The sequence below is a fragment of the Paroedura picta genome, chromosome 10 (assembly GCF_049243985.1).
Source record: "Paroedura picta isolate Pp20150507F chromosome 10, Ppicta_v3.0, whole genome shotgun sequence".
In the NCBI taxonomy this organism is placed as follows: Eukaryota; Metazoa; Chordata; class Lepidosauria; order Squamata; family Gekkonidae; genus Paroedura; species Paroedura picta.
The window spans coordinates 31,471,267-31,492,108 of NC_135378.1; the positions used below are offsets into that span (position 1 = coordinate 31,471,267).

The 20,842-nt window shown below is 42.1% G+C and overlaps 1 protein-coding gene across 1 annotated transcript in view; it reads right to left on the reverse strand.

The window, feature by feature from the left end:
• The window catches only part of LOC143820027 (uncharacterized), a 45,882-nt gene extending 28,232 nt beyond the window's left edge, over nucleotides 1-17,650 (reverse strand). Inside the window, exons 1-6 of the mRNA XM_077302394.1 lie at nucleotides 17,630-17,650; nucleotides 14,283-14,423; nucleotides 12,625-12,702; nucleotides 7,922-8,010; nucleotides 6,235-6,397; nucleotides 2,940-3,023 (exon numbers count right to left, since the gene is read on the reverse strand). Coding sequence (XP_077158509.1) covers nucleotides 2,940-3,023; nucleotides 6,235-6,397; nucleotides 7,922-8,010; nucleotides 12,625-12,702; nucleotides 14,283-14,423; nucleotides 17,630-17,650 — 576 coding nt within the window. The remainder of the gene's footprint in view (nucleotides 1-2,939; nucleotides 3,024-6,234; nucleotides 6,398-7,921; nucleotides 8,011-12,624; nucleotides 12,703-14,282; nucleotides 14,424-17,629) is intronic.
• Between the last annotated feature and the right edge of the window lie 3,192 nt (nucleotides 17,651-20,842).

Sequence of the window (20,842 nt, forward strand, 5' to 3'; positions counted from 1 at the left end):
CAACCTCGCAAAAAGTTCTCGCATGTTGCCATTGCATCAAATTACGTACTGTTAACCAGGAAGAAGTTTTTAATTCCAAACACATGGCATGTACTGCTGTTCTTAGAAAAAAATAAAGGCAGCAGCATGGGAATAACAGATTTACAAATACTGAAAGCCTCTTTTATAGCAATAGTTTCAGTCGGGCAACTGGTTGCTCTGCAGGAGAAGAGCAAGACTGAAGTCCGGTAGCAGTTTTAAGACCAACAAAATTCTCCAAGGTATTAACTTTTGAAAGTAAAAAGGGTTTCCAGAGTATCTGATGAAGGCAGCTTGGACTCTCCAGAGCTTATATCCTAGACAACTATACCCTAGTTGGGCTTTAAGGTGCTACCAAAGCCAAATCTTGCTTTTTGCACTAATAATAACAGAGGGCTAAGTGTATTGGTTTGATGCAGCTTTAAAAAAAAAAACTTGCAACACTGCATTTGACATTCAGGCCAAAAGTTTGCCTACTTCTGGCCTAATTTTCAATTTTACTTCAGTTTAGTAGAAATCTAGAGTTAAGAACTGCTGGGCTCAAACCAGGAACCAGGCTTGGTATAGTGGTTAAGTGCGGCAGCTTCTAATCTGGTGAGCCACTTTGATTCCCGGCTCCTCCACATGCAGCCAGCTGAGTGACCTTGGGCTCGTCACAGGCCTGATAGTGCTATTCTGACCAAGCAGTCCAAGCTCTCTCACCTTTACCTACCCCACAGTGTGTCTGTTGTGGGGGGAGGAAGGGAAGGAGATTGCTTTGAGTCTCCTTAGGGATATAGTGGGATATAAAAAACAACTCTTCTTCTTCAGCAGATTCTGGTTCACTGCTTCTTCATTCCATTACTCAAAGGAGAACTATAAGTTTCAGAGGGCTTCAAAAGGCAAATCTGATTCTGATGGCCTATATCTAATTTCCAAAGCTCCTGTCTTTTGCCAGTCACTGAGGAATACCACCAGGTCACCTGTTTGTGCCACCCAACTACCGGCCTTCAGCTTGCCTTCTACTCAGCATATTGATTCAACCTGAGGCCTGAGTGCCTGACTAAGGATATATCTGCAATCCTAGTCTCTAACATCCAGCCCTTCAAATGATGAGCAACAACTCATCCCAAAGTCTCCAAAGACTTGACCTTGAGAATCTTGATCTTGAGAGTCAGGACACAGAAAAGGCATGTTCAGGCTTGTGTCAGCAGCCATACATACAAAACATATTCAAAATGATTTGCCAGTGGCTGCAGTTGGCAGAAATCAATGATTAGGGCTAACCACTAACTGCAGCCCACCTTGTTCTTAGCAATGAAGTCACGTGTTCCTCGGCAGCCCCAAAGGAAACACAGGCAATTAATTCTACTTAGCAATAACTATTTTAAAAGGTAACATTTGCTGCTTCTTAGAATCTGAAATGAGCTCTTAGGTTCTGGCATCGCAGTCCAAAAAAGGATGAAGATCTAGCAATATAAGTATTAGTTACATCACTGATAAAAGTACTGAATCAACAGTGCTAAAAATGCTGATTCCCTTCAGGAGTTGTGAGTTTTGCAGTTTAGTGTATTGAGGATGGGAAGAAGTTAAAATGTGGTCAAGTTTTTTTCTTCATTCAGGAAAACAACTAAATATGCATGTAAATTGCTCTTTGAATGAAAAGAGGAAACAATGAGACTCTTTGAGCCGACAAGGATGGTTCTGGGAAATTCTAACCACTGCCGTGTCTCCATTAGCATTCATTCACCCTTGGGGGCCAAAAAAAAGGTGATTGGAGCTAGGCTTCTCATTTTCCTTCTCTTAGTTATAAATAACATAATAAACATGATGTTTAAACAGAGAAAACCACAGATATTCATTCATCACTAGCACTTGTGTTTTGCAATAACAGTAGCAAGCTGGGTCATTTACTCCTTGCTTCCTGTTCATACACAAAGTACTGGAAAAGTGCTGTGCGGAACTATTATTTGTGTCCTCATTATTAATTTCTACCATCACTTGAATGTTATTTATAGCTATCACAAGAGGGAAAGGAAGGCCACAGTGCTTGATTCGTTCCATGTATCCTTTCTGTGATGTTCTATGTATACCGCACAGAGCCATATGGAAGGGCGGTATAGAAATCAAATTAATTAATAAATAAAGTCACATAAGAACAACAAACAAAAAGCAGCATCACATCAGTTTCATTTTCTCCTCAGTGTGCTCTGTCATGATGCCTTGTATGCTGCTCTTCCAGCATATCCTTTCTGGGATAATGGCATTTGGAAGCATAGGAACAAGGGGACCTTCTGTCTAGGGCAGCCTTTCTTAACTTTTTTTACCATTGAGGAGCCCCTGAAACATTCTTCAGGCTTTGAGAAACCCTAGAAGTAGCACAATCAGGTAGAATATGGTTGGGAAGCAGAGCTGTTTACATGCCTACCTGGGGCCCTTCCCCTTCCCACCCCCTAAAGACCCATCACTGGCCATGGTGTGGGGGCTGGGCAACATGGTCATATTGTGATAAATGTTTAACACAGTTAAAATATATTAAAAATTAACTCCCACCCTGGTTGAGAAAGCCTGGCCTAGGGACTCAAGACTGCTACCCAGCTGAGCTATGGAGGCTGGGGAGCACCTGGGGTGGGATGGGGATGCCAACAGTATCACTGACTCCAAACTGGTTGACCATCAATAGTATTCAGGCTTTGTCCTCTGCAATGATATTAACTCACAGATGCACTCTTATCTCAGTTTACAAATTCTAATCCTGAAATTCTTTAATTTGAATCTTATATGGACTTCTGATTTTTATATTGTTTGACATTTTATTTTCTGAAGCCAGCCTTGAACAGCTGTTTGCAACATCCAGAATTAAATATCAACATGGAAAATATTAACTTCATATTAAGCAAAATGAACACATCTGTGATTTGGGGAGCAATTTGTCTACATACCTCCTTGTGTATCACAAGAAGTTCTGCATCGGACTTACAAATAAATGAAGCAGGGCGCTTTGAATCAGTCAAGAGGCAGGTTTCCTTGAAAAGCAATATAAGAAATCTTATTTTTTCTTCTGTTCTATAGGATCCCTTTAGCAAGATGCACAAATATTTAACACAAGAAGGCATATATTTTTATTCGTTTATTTTTCTAGCTAAGTAATACATGCTGCACAATTTTGCAAGTTTCGTTCTATATCCTCAATGGTATTCAATGGTATTCAAATGGTATTCAATAACTCTTTAGTATGAACAGGGTTACTAGGGTCTTCTTTGGGGTCTCCCTTTTTAAGTATTGACTCTGCTTAGCTTCTAAGATCAGACAAGATCAAGCTAAACCATATTGCCTTCCCTCCACGTATAAAAATACTAGTCTGTAAATCAACACCCCCCCCTTAAAATATGTTCCTAGAAGAATACTGATTAGACTATGCCTACAATGACACAAGAAACCTCCCTGCTTATTTCTCAGATTCAGAACTCTAGTACTATGGCACAATTTCCATGACTGTTGTAGTCCACAGCGAAAGCAAGCTGTTCATCTGGACCTGAAACTAAACCATCCTTCCTCTGCCCAAAGGGAGAGTTCGTGGGCAAAGTACATTTGTGGGCATGTGTTCCCCAACCCTAATTTCATTTGCCTAACATACATTCCAGGAGACTATTAACAGTTATGACCCATGCACTGTTCATGCACTGCTTAAAGAATCCTGGAAGGGGGTGCAATTAATTAGGTTCAGATAAAGTAGTATGTTTATGCAGCTGTAACTGTTCAGGAGCCTCTTGTGGCGCAGAGTGTTAAGGCAGCCGCCTGAAAGCTTTGCCCATGAGGTTGGGAGTTCAATCCCAGCAGCCGGCTCAAGGTTGACTCAGCCTTCCATCCTTCCGAGGTCGGTAAAATGAGTACCCAGCTTGCTGGGGGGTAAACGGTAATGACTGGGGAAGGCACTGGCAAACCACCCCGTATTGAGTCTGCCATGAAAACGCTAGAGGGCGTCACCCCAAGGGTCAGACATGACTCGGTGCTTGCACAGGGGATACCTTTACCTTTACCTTTACCTAACTGTTCAGGATTGGGGATTAGAGATGGAAAAATCCTCAAATCACACATCCCCCAATCTAGGGCTTGAACAAGGGCTTGAATCTAGGGCTTGAACGAGCCGCTTTCTGTATTGCTGTCTGTTTTCTTTAACTGACATGAAACTGCCTTCAATTTTATGTCAGCATTCCTTGGACTATGGTGTGAAGAAGTTCATTAATTTACAAAGATATTTTTCTGCATATGTTTCTGAAGTGACTGTGGTAAAACCTCTGCTTTTTCTGAGGGTAGCTCCATTTCAGCCTCCTCAGATTTATTAATGGTTATTGACCATCATTCTAGCTCCCTCTAATTTGAAGTGTAGTGGTTAGGAGTGCATACTTCTAATCTGGGGAGTCAGGTTTGATTCCACGCTCCCTCACATACAGCCATAAAGCTGTTCTGACCGAGCAGTAATATCAGGGCTCTCTCAGCCTCACCCACATCACAGGGTGTCTGTTGTGGGGAGAGGAAAAGGAAGGTGAATGTAAGCTGCTTTGGGACTCCTTCTGGCAGAGAAAAGCAGCATATAAGAACCAAGTCTTTTTCTTCTCACCCTTTGGAAATGTTACCCAATCATATAATGATGAATTCCAAGAATCAGTTCTAGACCAGGGGCATCTACAGTTGGTGGAAATTACTGATTGCTGGGCATTCTGGAGGAATCTATTGTTGGATGCTGCTTATTTTATTTCTCTTGTTTTATTTAGACTATATGTAATTTTTATCAATTAATTATGAATTAACCCTATTTTCATGATGTTTTTATATGCCATTAAAGGTTTTTTTGAAATTTGAATTTGAAGACGAATTCCATTAGTGGACCTACTGTCAATCAAATTCTCTGAGCCTAAATTAGGAAAGAGAAAGGTTTACCTCTTCATAATATTTATCAACTTCATCAAAATTCTTCTCAGCTCTACTTATTATCTGTTAATTCAATGTGTTCATGCAGAATCAACATGCATTGCCAAGCCCCATCCTCTTTCCCTAATTAGCATGTCCTCTGTGCTCTTGATCTGATTCCCGACAGCAAGATCCAGCTAAATACTGATTATCTCATTTTTGTCACTACAAAAAGAATATGTTGGGAGATTAATTGGCCCAAATGAACCAAGTCTCCCAGGTTCCAGCCTGCTAAATTAGTCACTGCATCATTTATTTATTTATTTATTTTATATTTGAATTTATATACCGCCGCTTATAATAGTCTCGCGGCGGTTTACAATAAAACAATAAAATATATCACCCTTAAAACCCCTTAATAAACCAACATGAAAATGTTCAAGATGGTGATATAATCTGAGTTCTAACTCCCATCCAGCATTCGGTCAAATGAGCTCTCTCATCAGAAGCGAGAGCAGCTAACCACCTCTAAGGGATCCTCCATGGACAACACCAAGACCCTCCACCCTGACCTCAACCATACACCTGGCAGAAGAGCTCTGTCTTCCAGGCCCTGCAGAAAGCTGACAACTCCAACAGGGCCTGTAGCTCCTCCAGGAGCTCATTCCACCAGGTTGGGGCCAGGGCCAAAAAAACCATGGCCTTGGTCTTAGGGATCTGAGACAGCCAGCAGGTTCATGTCTACAGAGCAAAGAGCTCTGCAGGGGGCATAAGTAGGTCCCACAGATAGGTAGGGCCCAAGCCGTGTATAGCCTTAAAGGTTAAAACCAATACCTTGAACTTAATCCGGAACCAGACTGGTAACCAATGAAGATGACACAACACCAGCTGGATGTGGGTCCTCCAAGATCATGCTGGGTGTACAGACTTGTAAGACCTGATCCCATTTGACTCTTTCTTGCTTTTCTAATGATGAAAAATTGTGGGCCACAGAAAACTCGCAGAATATTAAAATTACCTGGCAAAATGAATTATGTGTTTCTGGAGGGCTTCTCTTTTATGTATTTTTTAATCTCTACTCTCAGTAGTAGAGCCTCTGCTTGACATGCAGAAGGTCCCAGGTTCGATCCCTGGCATCTCCAGTTAAAAGATCTGGCAATAAGTGATGTGAAAGACCTTTGCCTGAGACCATGGAGGACCCCTGCCAGTCTGGGGAGACAGTACTGACTTCGATGGACCAACAGTCCAATTTGGTGTAAGGCAGCTTCATGTGATCATGTCTGAAAAGCCACATTTCTCAAAATTATTTGATATAAAAATAGCTACCCCTATAAAATCTCCTCCTTCTGCTTCACATAATGTTTCAGGGGTGAAGTTCTTGTATTTGGAATCTTCATCTGCCATCACAACTTTTATTTTTCCAGATAATACTAAATAACATTCAGTGGCCACATGACCTTGCTTTATGAGGACAGTTCCAGCTTCATACCTAGAGAAATGATATAAAACAAAAATTAAGTCAGTAATAATGGCTTCGTCCTCACAGCACGGGGCTTGCTGTTTTGTGTTCTTGGCTGTTGCAGATGAAGAGGGAGATCCGCAAACAACTCTGCATCCACATGGGAATCTTCTGCATGCTTCCCACCATCGGCCTCCATATGCCAGCAGAGACCTTTTCGAGGGCTTTCTCTCTTTCAAAACTGGCAAATGGTATTGAACTATAGCTTTTTTGCACCACTTTCTATTGTTTCTCCAAATATTTCAACAGGGCATCCCCATCTGTCTGACAATACCTGCCTATAAAAATGGGACAGAATAGCTGATAACCATAATATTGTTAGGCAGATGAGAGTTCTTCTGTATCAGTCTCTTGTAGGGATGCTTCCAGAGTTTTGCAATCCTCCCCAAGCCCAACTGGCATAAGGCAGAATATCAGGAAAGGGCAAAACCCTCACCTGCCGTATGTAGTGGTGGCAACCCTAGGTAAAGCCATCAAGCCTGCAACCCATTGGTAAGATCTGGCTATGGGGGACTTGAGACATTACCAAGCCCACACTTCTGATGAGATTCCTACCAGCAGGAAGTCCCAGGAGAAAATGCTCCATGGTTGCCTCTGCTTATCGCATTCAAGAGATTATCCAGATATTTTAATTAACCCAAAACAATCTGTATCTGGTTTTTACAGTGAAGGCAAATTACATAGCCTGAGGTGTAACGTTTATGAAATTTGTATAGAATTTTGATAGACTTTTCCTGCCTGGATTTAGCCAAATCACTTCCCCTTCTGACAGCACATGGAAACACCGAAATGGATTACAACAGAGTTGGCTCAACTTGCCTGCACACAAATGCATCAAAAATAAAAGAAGCCAGGCTCACACCATAAGTGGATGAACGATAGGATTGTGAGTGTCCTGCATAGTGTAGGGGGTTGGACTAGATGACCCATGAGGTCCCTTCCAACTCTATTATTCTGTGATTCTATAATTCTATGAAGAACCATGACTTTAACATCTGATTTCACTCTGACTAAAGTTTTCCCATCTGTGAAATAAAGGTTATATTATTTCCCCACTTTAAGGTAACTGGGGCAAGGTTTTAAAAGCCTGGGTTAGCATTTTACAGGAAAGGCCATAAAGAGGGGTGGGAACGCCTCTGCACAGTTTTAATGCGCCTTTGTATCATAGTCCATGAAACTAGCAACTGCCTAGAACGTCTCCACAATAAACTTAGGTTTGTTTGTTTGTTTTTGTCAAAGGCTCTGAAGCTCTCCATTAAAAGCCTGCAGGTGAAATCACAGAATACCGGAGAACTATTATGTAGCCTCTGTTTGTCAATATTTTATTTTAACGGGACACAGCGTTTCTGAAGTATGATAAATATTTAATCAAAAGAATCTCAACCTTGTTGAAAAATGTTCACCTTCTGACCCAGCTTTCTGGAGGAAGCTGATGGCGTGGATCCAATGCACGATACACCAGGAGTGCCCAGGCTTTTTGTTTTTTTTACTTACTCTTGGTAGACTAGCACTTGGCACAGCTGGAGTTGTACTTTGCTCGGCAGGCATTGAAAGCCTCTGTTTGTCTTCAAACAGGCTTGAATCTGGGGTGGGGGGAAGAAGAGCATATTTTATGTTTAGTACTAGGATCAGGCGTAGAGCTGCGTCAACCATTTTTATGCCCAAAGGAAACAGTTCATGGAGGTCCCAGGTATTATGGCTAATTACTGCTAATGAATGACATGGCAGAGCAGCCAGGATCTTCCATGAAGGTAGCTCAGCAGCAGTGCCTTCCCAGGCAGAAGGGCATAGTTTCACTGGCAAGTGAAACAAAAATTTGCTTGACTGCATCTAAAGAATCTTCTTCAACACTGTTTTTAAGTTTGACTTGTTTTAAGTTAGACTTGCCAAGAATTCCTGATATAATTGTAATGGGCGTAATCAACAGTGCCCAAGACCTTGACAGCCTAGACTGGTCCATTCTTGTCCATTCACAAAAGCTTGTTAGTACTTGGATGGGAGACCGCCAAGGAAGTTGTGGGTTGTTAGGCAGAGGCAGCCAATGGCAAGCCCCACTGTTTGTCCCTTGCCTTGGAAACTCTACAGGGTAGCCTTAACTTGATGGCATTTTCCCCTAGCAGAAGTCTCTACCAGTGTGCCCTGACACTCAAAAGTAGCATGCATGTCTTGTGGGAAGCTTACGGAGAGTTCTCTCGTCAGAAGCAGAGAAAGAAGGCATTTAGAGAAAGCTCTCTTTAACTGAAAAACTCCAAACTGTACAATGATCATGTACTTTGCTTGAATCCATTTCTACAGCTGAGCTAATGATGGAATCTAATTACCAAGTGCAAATGTCAGTTGATGGATGGTTTAGTTTGTTAATCCTGCTAATGGTTTCGACAAACAATGATTTATACAGCACAGTTTAATAGATCTATCAAGTAAATTTCTGGCACAATACAAAAGAACTTCATAGTTTGTTGTTTATTGATACAGTCCAGGAAGCAACACCTTATGATGCAGTGTTAAGAGGAAGAAAGTTTTGTCAATATTTGTCAAATCTGCATTGAACCGTGCTTACAAAAAAGCTTTTCATATTAAAACACTTAAACAAAAAAATCTGTGAGCTCTAAAAGCCTGTTTATTTTACAGATAGGTAACAAAACGAATTATAGGCCTCTTTATACCTTAGTGCATGAGAGGCGATTACCCAGTTTATTTAAGGATGAAGAGGCAAAAAACATAGCCTCCCACACAGGTCACCATGGACAAAGGAAATAGCAAGTCCTATATTGCAGCTCATCACCAGAGTGTTGTGGCTGTTTTGGAGGGTGGATTTTATGGCATTGTACTCCACTGTGATCTCTATCCTCCCCAGGCTTAATTCCCAAATCTTGAAGAGCTTCCCAAGATTGAGCTGACAGGCCTATACCCCCATCTCCTGCTGGTGGCCACAGGTGACCTACCTGTCCCAGATTAGATAAACACAGAAAGCTTTTTGCTATAGAATGCAGTGATTAAAGATTACTACATATAAACACCATGTTTTACTGTATCAGAATAAGCATTCCCAATATATGCAGTATAACAACAAATCATAATAGGTTTCTCTGTCTTGCACCTTAACTCTAAACACATTTCTTTAGAAACCAGGTCTACTGATTGTAGATTTTGGGAATACAATTGCTTTTGCCAAGTATATTTATTTAGAATTAAGGTATACAATTAAACTATGATCCCTTTAGGCCTCACTTCTCCATTCTCTTTAAGAAACAATCCTCCACTAACTTTCCATTAAAACCATGAATATCTCTATCCAGCTGCTAAGTTTCTGTGCTCAGAGCACTTGTATGGTACTGGGAGGTGAGGGGAAAGACCCAAATGCAGATTCCTTTTAAAAATAACACCCCCCGCTAAGAATGTTTGCATTTTAAAAGGATTATCACGAGACTTGGAATCATCATTAGATAATTATTTATCCTCATACATTTTCACGTTTATAAAATGAGTAGTTTCAGTACAAGGTAAATTGTGCTGGAATTTATCATTTTTCATATTACAACTTGGAATATTATTATATTATATATATGTGTGTGTGTGTGTGTATAAAATATATATTATAGGGGGTGTGGCTAAAGATGTCGTCCTGAGAGGGTGGCAGGGCATCTGCTCTGCTATCTCTGAAGCCTGACAGGGGTCAATTGTGCAAGCAATTGGCAGAAAAGAGGAGGGGTACGCAAACCCCTCCTCACCTTTCTACCCAGGAAGTTCTTGGGGCCGTCTCCAATCCTTTAGGGAGTATATCTCCCTGGATTATAGGCTGTCAGCGTTCCAGGTCCAGAGGACGACTGCCATTTTCTACCTCGGACTTTCTTTTCTTTCTTTAATCTTAAAGTATCTGCTTCAACCCTACATGATGATTTACCACAAATGAACGCTTTGAACTGAGGGGAGGACATCGGCTGAGTTCCAAAACATCATTTACTGCAAGTATCTCTCGCTTTTTTTTTTCTCCGTCTCTCTTCCTGCATCAAAGTCCTTTGTTTCCCCCCTCCTCTTACTCTGCTCTGCCCGAAGCCACCTCGTTAAGAGGCAGGCTAATTCTCCTAACTAAGCAGAAGAAGGACTCAAATCAACTTGAATTAATTGGCAAAAGCTCTTATTGTAATTGTTTTGGTTTTCGAAGATAAGATAAGCTGTGAATGGGAAAATCTCACGAGAACTCTGTGCCAGCACGAGAATCTCTGCCTTCAATACGTCACATGCCTGTACCGGAACATTAGAGGATAAAACAGAGGACCTCTACTGGCCACTTGTAAAATTGTTTGGGGCCGGTTTTTTTTTTAAGTCAAAATCATGTCTATGTTAAAAAGCTGGCTCATCTAATAGAGATACAAACCCAAGATTACAAAGTATTTTTAGATGGATTGATCAAAAATATCTCCAAGGAGATCCAAGATGGCAAGGAAGAAGTCTTCAATAGGAATGATGGATCAATAACAGTGACTGATGACAGCTTTAAACAAGGTGGAAAACCAACAGCAGAAGAGAAATCTGAAATTCATATCTTCAAGGAGATCCAAGATGCCAAGGAAGACGTCTTTAACAGGAATAATGGATCAATAACAGTGGCTGATGACAGCTCTAAACAAGGTGGAAAACCAACAGTAGAAGAGAAATCTGAAATTCTGGAGATGGAAAATGGGATGCCGGAGTTCTGCAGCCCAGATAAGGACACCCTTTTTAAAAAGACATACAGCCATCTCAAAGCAACAGTGTACAAAAATCAATCAAAAGAAATATGGATCTGCAGTGAAAGTAACCGATTTAAAGGATCTCTCTGGGGGGGAAATTGTATTGATACTGGAGTCCAGGAGGTGCAACGGCCTCAAGATTTATCAATGCATATTCTGCGGGAAAGAGTACAACTGCACTTTCTACGCCAAAGGCCAATGGGACAGAATATAATTTTACGGGAACGACAAGATGTAGCAAGCCTCGAGATGAGACCCCCTTAAGAAGACCGAAAGCTCATATTGTTTTATGTTTAATGTTATACTGTATTCTATATTTCCATTTTTATGAAAAAGGGGAAGCAGTGTCTCTTTCTCTCTTGTTTTTTTTTGTCTCTTTTCTTTTGTAGGCATATAGGTAATATAATCATTAGTGCTGAAAATGTAAAATGGGGTTCCCCCCCCCCCCTTATTTTTTCTTTCTTCTATTAGGGTATTGTCCTAGGACTAAAGCCTACACTGACTTGTAGAAAATGTTTAATGTTAAGCTTTCAACTTAAATCTGAAAATATATCTGTCAGGATGGTTCTTAGAATGGGTCAAGCATAAATTGTTTTGTAGATGTATCAGAACCAAGGATAAGGAGAAGCTATAGAAGACTGTTCTATGTTTAATGTTAAGCATTTAATCTAAACCTGGAAATCTTATTATTCTCTGTATTAACAACATATACTGTATCCTACATTGCTATTTTTATGAAAAAGGGGAAGCAGTGCCTTTTTTCTCTCTTGTTTCTTTTTCTTAGTAGGCATATAGGTAATATAATCGTTAGCGTTGGAAATATAAAATGGGGCTTTCCCCCCTTATTATTATTTTTTTTTATTGGTGTATTGTTATAGGGCCAAAGCTCATATTGATCTGTAGAAAATGCAAAGCTCTCAACTTATACCTGTCAGGATGGCTCTTAGAATGGGTCAAGTATAAATGGTTTGTAGATGTATCTGTATTAAGGATAAGGAGAAATTATGAAATTCTTTTGTAATTTTTTTTCTTTGTACATCTTTAAGGCAAAGCCCTACTTTCCTCTCCCTTCATCAGGGTATTGATACAGGGCCAAAACTCATACTGTGCTATAAGAAATGTTTAATGTTAAGCATCTAACTCAAACCTAGAAATATCTGCTAGGATAGCTCTTAGATTGTATCAAGCAGTTAATGTGAGGTCTACGATCTCACAAGTAAGTTGATTAATAATAACTTTTCTTTTGTATATCTAAACAGGCCTTTTTTTTTAATGTAGTGGAAATGTGGATGGCTCTTAGACTCATGGCTCTTAGAGTTTTGGGCAAAAGTTTATATCACTGTGGAGTCAATGTGGGGTCGTATATTCTCAAATGATGATTATATTTCTATCTTTATGAAAATAAAAAATCATTATAAAAAATATATATATATATATATATATTATATATAATCTCACTCTTACCTGCAGGAGGTCTTGCTGGCTTCTTTGTTTTGGGCAAATGTGTAGCAGCTGCTGAAGCTTTTCAAAACCTTTCTTCTGCTACACAAAGAAAAGACAAACATTGCTTTTCTGTGATCTATTGCCTAGCTGCTCTCTTGGATACTTGAGGCAACTTGAAGATAATAATATACAACACTGCCATAAATACATCTTTCTGTATTTAATGTTAGCCCAGGTATAGAACATTTTGAAAACAAATATTACTTCATGCCTATAATGAAGCTCAGGAGTTAAATCACATGTAGCATGATCCTTAGAAGTAAATTCCACTGAATTTAATTGCTGAATATGCCTACTGGCTGCCTTCCTATCGACTGTCATTTAGGAGCAAATCAAGCTACATTCAGTAGGACTTACTTCAAAGTAAAAAATCACAGCACCAAGTTCTTAAACCTATGAACTGCACTTTACCAGTAAGAACCCTGCTCATAACTATGATATTCTGTAGGATTCCAGGATTCAATACACACACACACCTCTCCAATTAGTTGGTTCATACACAGAATTTCAAAGGAAGTTCTACTTGTACAACAGGGCTTTCTTTTCTCCTCCTTGGTCCCTGAAAAACTAACACAGGAATCATCTGGAATGGCACGCAACACGGTGCAAGGGGATGCAGTGCGTAGTGAGGTATCCCTGGACACTGGAGTACCTTTTGCTCTGTGGATCAGAAATAATAATAAACTTACTGGAAATCTATCTGATTTAAGGTCTTGTTCTGTAAGTTGCTGAGTATCTTAGAAAGCTATTCCCTCTAACATACTCAGCTAAGCCAAAGAAAAAATTAATTTATCGAACGTTGCACTTTGATTTGGAAAAACAAAGTTATACATCTCATTTACTAATGCCGATTATAAATAAAGCTCTTCTTTGTCTCATTGTTTGATTTGCCGGGTCAGAAAATAATTGCTTCAGGCTGGGCATGCCATCTATCACTAGGGCTGCCAAGTCACAATGTCACACTTCAATGAAAGCAGATTGACACAAACTATTTCCAGCAGGAAGCCGTGCCACAAACAATATCCGAGACTCGGTGCTATTACTTCAGTTTGCAGACAGAAAACTGAGGCTAAAAATTCATAACTAGCCATGATATGAATCCATGGCAGAACTTAAAACTGAAACACAGATTATCCTGGGTCCCCATACAACACATGGTAGATTGCAAATTAAAATACCTCCCCAGGTTTGGAAAATATTTTAAATTACAAGCATCTGGTTTCTGGAGCCTTCATAATGGTAACCAAACACTCAAGTGAGGCCAAACCCTAGATAATTATTTGGTCTGAATAAAGGGAGTCACAGAATTCTTAAGATAAAATATTCTAAATTGTGTCCCATCACCCCACAAATGCATTCTGTATCCCACCTACTTATCAATCATATATAATTATATATCAGTCATATAATAATAGTGCTTAGCAGATATATCACATTTTCAAGTGTCCCAAGCTCTTTGCACATCATGTTCTCAGCAGCCCTTGTGACCACCTTGTAAGGGGAGCCACTATTACTATCCCCATATCAAAGACAAGAGGCTGAGGCTTACCTAAGGGCATTGCCCCAGAGTCCCAGTGCCTTTAGATGTTAAACACTTATGAAATACCAGAAATACTCACAGATTGTTTTTTAGAATAATCACTGGTGTTGAACATGAGATTGCTTTTGAAGTTCATCTGGGACTTCAGGTAAAATCTTGCCCACAGCAACCCTGGACTCCTTTCAATGTACCTGCGAAAGAAAGTATGCTGTGAGATAGCCTGAAAGTTAAAAGCTTGAAAAACAGCATTTGTCAAATCAGACGCGCCAGTGCCTTTCAAAAGACTGTGATTTTGCAAGCAATTAAAACCCGATCATGTGTATTTCTAAAGCCAGTGTTGCATAGCAGTCAGCATGACCATTTCCGAATGGAGGAGGAAAACGCGTGCCACTTCCTTCTTGCAAATGCATTATAGTAAGCTGCAAGTTTGCACACTTCTTGTTGGGCGATGCCTCCCACATTATCCCACCGTCTCATCATAGCTTTTTACCTCCCAGTAAGTTGACAATGAAGCAGGAAGTGTGGACAACCTGAAGTTTTCCCCCAGCTCCTAAGGTTGTCAATCAATGCAAGCCATCAATCCCTTGATAGTGGTGGTTTTGGGGACTCAAACCTCTGTCTCCCCCCGCGGAGTCCCTAAATTATTATTTTTTAAAAACACTTCCACATTGTCGTGGGGACATGCCACAACAGTAAAACAGTTTTTTAAAAATAAAAATTATACTTCCAGGTTACAGGATCACACCACAAGAATAAAGCATTTCTTTAGATCTGTTTTCGAGATTCTTTGTATAATGGTCTGCCTTTATTTTGGGTACATTTCTCATAGGCTGCTCATGGCAACTGGACCCTGATGGTTGTGTGTTCACAATAAAGATTTAAAACACAGAGCATGAATACCAAGATAAGGGCTGCTTCATCACCTCCCCTTTTCCTGTTCAAGAAAGGGGAAGTAGGATTTTGTAATTTCCCTCATCATGGAGCAAACTGGACGAACTCGCACCAACTCCTGCACAGCCACAGGTTGCTGCCGACATCATGAAGAAGCAGCACTAAAACCCGAGAGCAATGAGAGGCTGTGCAGGAGCAAATTCCTCATATGAAATCAGTCCATGTCTGTGTAAGCAATTAGAGCTGTTTTTGCTTTCCTCTAAGTGGACTGTGAGCTTTAATCTGTGTTATTTTGCATTGTGTTTTATGGCACATGGTCATGACTATAAATTGCTCTGAGCTATGTAGGAAAGGCAAATGAAACATTCTGAAGAAGTAAATCTGATCCAAGCAGAAATGCCAATAAAATACAAACTTTTATTGGTAATTTGAAAGCCATCATGAATGAAATATTTCTCAGCTTTGCTAAAATAGCCTGAAGGTCAACTGGCAACAAAAGAGCCAAGGGAAATATATGTTGCTGTCAGTTAAGTATGTACAGCACTCATCTCGCTATTAATTTATGTCTATTAATTTAATTAATGTCTCTATTAATTTAAAAGCCAGCTTGCTGTAGTGGTTAAGAAGGGTGGCCTCCAATCTGGATAGCCAGGCTTGATTCCCCTCTCCTCCAAACGTAGCCAGCTGGGTGACCTTGGGCCAGTCACAGTTCTCTCAAGAACTGTGAGAGAACTGTGACTGGCCCAATTGTGAGAGAACTGTGACAGTCTCTGACCGTTTACGCACTGGGAATTTCACTGCCCCAGCTCCCATGCAGAAGCACAAATTGGGGGCAGATGAGGTGCACCGGGCAAAATGCTCCCCCGTGTGGGTGCAGGAAGAGGTGGGGCAACCTGCCACGAATAAAACTCCAGCCTGCAGCCTGGTATAAAACCTCCAGTGCATAAACGGTCTCTCTCAGCCTCACCTACCTCACAAGGTGTCTGTTGTGGGGAGATGAAGTGTAAGCAATTGTAAGCCGCTTTAAGAAAGATGCAGAAAACCAGCTCTTCATTTATTAATGACAACAGGTATGCAAAAGAAAAAAGCACAGTTATGATACAAATTTAACAAACTTTTAAACTATTTACTTGACAGCATTCAATCAATGTAGTTCTTCTAGTCCTGAGCCTCTGGGGAGGGCGGTATAGAAATATAACAAATAAATAAATAAAAGCAGCTGGTTGCTATAGAATTGTATTGGAGACAAACAGTACATTTAGCACAACACTGTTCATTGAGGCTTCCTTTGTAGTTCTATCCAAGAGCTTGTTTCATGTCATTATCAGGCACCCAGTGCAGTCCCACAGCAGCATGACATTATTACACACTGAGGAACAACAGGGAAGTTTCCAAGGTTGCCTTATCAAATATAGCCTGGGCTTTTGAAGGACATGGTCTACATATGTTTAAACTAAAGTACCCTGTTATTGTTGCCAAGGTCAGAGATAAATATAGTGGGGAATGCAAAAATATATATCCTGTGGGACCAGAAGCAGAGATAACAAAGAAGAGCTTAAAGGAGTCATGGGCAAATCAGACGCCAATGACTTTAAAAATAGTAGCTGGGTGGGGCATCACAAGTTGCTTTGGGTTCCCATTGTGGGGAAAGGCAGGATATAAATGAAGGATAAATAAAGAAACATTCGGTGGCTGACTCAGCTCAGACTTCAGTCTACCCTGGTTGAAATTCAAATCTTGAATTGCAACCCTATAAGTGGCACATGTTTGACACTAGACAGAAAGCCTGTAGGTTGGGAAACACCTGGCAATTTTGAGGAGGGAGCCAGGAGTAGGAGGGATTGGGGGCAGGGAGGGTCCTCATTGGAGTATAATGCAACAGAGTCCTCCCTCCAAGCAGCTATTTCCACCAGAGAACGTGATGTCACCTGGAGATGAGCTAAAATTCCAGAGGATCCCCCAGGTCTAGGATTGCCAGCCCCCAGAAGAGATCTGGAGATCCCTGGGTTTTACAGCTCATCTCCTGGTGACCGAGATCAATTGTCCTGGAGAAAGTGGCTGCTTTGGAGTATGGAGTCCATCACATGATATTCCACTGAGGTCCCTCCCCAAATCCCACCCATTCCCAGCTCCATCCCCAAAGCCTCCAGGTATTTCCCAACCCACAGGTGACAACCCTACCCAGGTCCCACCTGGGGACCGGCATCTCTAGCGGGAGGCCTTGCCACCCAGGCGATGCCGCTTCCACACAGGAGAGCCTTGGCGATCCTCAGCCCTGCGATCTCCAACGAGAGAGGCTCCGGCGGCCTCGCCTTTACCTCTTGCTTCTCAAGACCAGCCCGCAGAGGTGGGCGATCGTCGTGGCTGCGCGGCGAAAGCGACGGGCTCCGCTCGCTCCCTGCGAGTTAGAAAGAAAGGAAGAAGAAGAAGAAGAAGAAGAAGAAGAAGAAGAAGAAGAAGGCGTGAACAGGGTCAAGAGCGAGCCGTGGTCGCCCGCCCAGCGCGCTCTGCAGGCGCTCCCCAAGTGGGCTCTACCGTCTCGGCGGCCGCCGTCATTGCGTCCGCGGGGACAGCAGCCTCGTTGCGAGCAGCCGGCGGCGGCCAAATCCAGCCTGCGGTGGTTCCCTCGACGCCCGCGAGGAGTCGCCGCCTTCTGTGGCCCCGCCAGACCGGAGCAAGGGCGGGCCCTCGCAAGCAGGCGTCGCCTCGGGGCCAAGCAAGCAGCCGCTGGAAGAGCGGACCCGGGGGGCGTGTCGTGGCAGGGGGTTCGTGGGAGCGCTGCCTGGCTGGCTGCCCTGCCTCAGTCTCCCGTCCAGACACGGAGTGGCCTTAGCTCTTCCCCGCAGCCACAGCTTTAAGAACTCCCTACTAGCCACCACCCCCCCTTAGCATTTGGGAAGCGAAAGGGTGAGGATCTGTCTGTCGTGCAGAGCGCTAAGGTGGGATAATGCACTTTAATTGCACTTGTGCCCGATGCAGTCTATGTGGAATGGGCGAGGGGGTGATTGGAAGAAGGGAGAAATAGGTATACCACCTTGATTTCCCTGAAGAATGGTCCCTCTCAAGCTCTGTGGCTTCACAAGTCAGGATTAAAAGATGAAGAAGAGTTGATTTGTATAACCTGTTTCATTACCAGGAGTCACAAAGCAGTCTGCAATCACCTTCCCTTCCTCATCCCTGTGAGCTAGGTGAGGCTGAGAGAGCTCTGACAAAACTGTTCTGTGCTCGCTTTGGTAGCACATATACTAAAATTGGAACGATACAGAGAAGATTAGGACTGCTCTGTGAGAAGAGCATTATCAGGACTGCAACCAGTTCCAGGTTACCCATCTGGCTCCATGTGGAGGAGCAGAGAATCAAACCCGGCTCTCCAGGTTAGAGGCTGCCACTCTTATCCACTAGACTATCCTGGTTCCTATGTTCATAAGCTGGCTCCTATGTTACACAAGTTGCCTGTCCCCCAGCCTTTCATTTATATAGGATCCCAGTTTGATTGACTGAAATCTGCGACTGAGGGGAATTCATCCTGAAACAAACATTTGTTAGTGTTTAAGGTGCTTGTTGTTGTTGTTGTTGTTGTTAGGTGCGAAGTCGTGTCCAACCCATCGTGACCCCATTGACAATGATCCTCCAGGCCTTCCTATCCTCTACCATTCCTCAAAGTCCATTTAAGTTTGCGCCGAATGCTTCAGTGACTCCATCCAGCCACCTCATTCTCTGTCGTCCCCTTCTTCTTTTGCCCTCAATCGCTCCCAGCATTAGGCTCTTCTCCAGGGAGTCCTTCCTTCTCATGAGGTGGCCAAAGTATTTGAGTTTCATCTTCAGGATCTGGCCTTCTAAGGAGCAGGCAGGGCTGATCTCCTCTCGGACTGACTGGTTTGTTCGCCTTGCAGTCCAAGGGACTCGCAAGAGTCTTCTCCAGCACCAGAGTTCAAAAGCCTCAATTCTTTGACGCTCAGCCTTCCTTATGGTCGAACTTTCACAGCCATACATTGCAACTGGGAAGACCATAGCCTTGACTAGATGCACTTTTGTTGGCAGGGTGATGTCTCTGCTTTTTACGATGCTGTCTAGATATGCCATAGCTTTCCTCCCCAGGAGCAAGTGTCTTTTAATTTCTTTGCTGCAGTCCCCATCTGAAGTGATCTTGGAGCCCAGGAAAATAAAATCTGTCACTACCTCCATTTCTTTCCCATCTATTTGCCAGGAGTTTAAGGTGCTACAACCATCTATCTTGTTAGTGTTCATTTTGCGACAACCATCTAACACAGCTACCCTTTTGTGGCTTCCTGGTCCTGCATTGATAGTTGGGGGGAAAGTACTAGATTTCTCCCAGCACCAGGGTTGCAAAGTGAAACCTCTCAATTAATCGTTACAGTTAAATGAGTGGTAATTAAGGTTATTACAATCCAGTAATCTACTTCTAGTTCCCATTTTTGTCTGTCCTTTTAATTTTGAAATATTGCTGACCTCTTGTGAAGTACCCGATCTGTACACTGATTGATGCAGAAAAAGGGTATGCAGCCTGAAATGCAAATGGGAACCCGCTTCTCTGGATGGCTGTCAGTTTAAAAATAAGATTTCTGTGCATATTCACACATGCCATATGTAGTCTGGGCCCAGTATATCTGAGGGACCATCTCTCCACCTACACCCCTCAAAGAGTCTTGCACTCTATCACCTCCAATCTCCTGGTGGTCCTTAGCCCCAAGGAAGCCCGCTTGACTTCAATCAGGGCCAGAGCTTTCTTCATCCTGGCCCCCACCTGGTGGAACGAGCTTGCAGTGAAATCAGGGCCCAGACGGAACTCAAACAGTTCTGCAGGGCTTGAAAAAGGGAGCTCCTCCACCAGGGATTTGGTTGAGGTTGACCAGTACCATCACTTCCCACTGGCCCCCCAAGCCTCCCTCTGACAATCATTACAGAGCCACCCAAACCACTGGGCCTCAGTCCGAGTTAATCAATGTTCTAGTATTCTGCCATTCTACAATGTTTATTATTATTTTGTTGTTATTGTTACTGTTGTTACCACGTTACAACAAACTGAGGTAATTGTATTGTTCCCATTTCATGTAAACTGCCCTGAGCCTTCAGTGAGGGCCGTATATAAATTGAATGAATGAATGAATGAATGAATGAATGAATGAATGAATGAGTGAATGTTTACTGTGAGAGAGGGTCTGGTGAGCACTTACAGTTAAAAGATGCAACAGGGATCTGTCGCACATGAAAGGCTCAGAACTCCAAATACCAATCGTATTGTGCTATCTCTTTTCTAGCCAACTATCTTATACATTTTCAAGTTACAGACTTAATTACAGTTTGGAGTAAAATTAAAAAGTAAAAACATATTTTAAAATATGTATGTTACACATATTGTGTATAATATAGGCATATACATAAAACACATATCTTACGTGATAGAGTCATTTCATCAAAATGTGGCCCTGCGTCTGGGTGGACTCACTCCCTGGTATGTGTGTGCAAAGATGCCGAAAAGTGTCTTTGAGCTGCGCATGTGTGAATGCGATTAACACAGGATAGAAAGCAGATGAGAACTCCTTTAAAACAGAATGTGCATTCCAGCCAATATAGTTTTTGCATTTAAATTACAGGTACGGGAAATGCAGGCCTGATTTAAGCCTCACTTATGAAAATAGCCTTAAGTGGCGGGCGGGAGGAGGCAAGGCAGGAGAAAGGGAAGCCGTTCCACTAATGAGTGAGATGAATTAAAGATATTATTCAGAA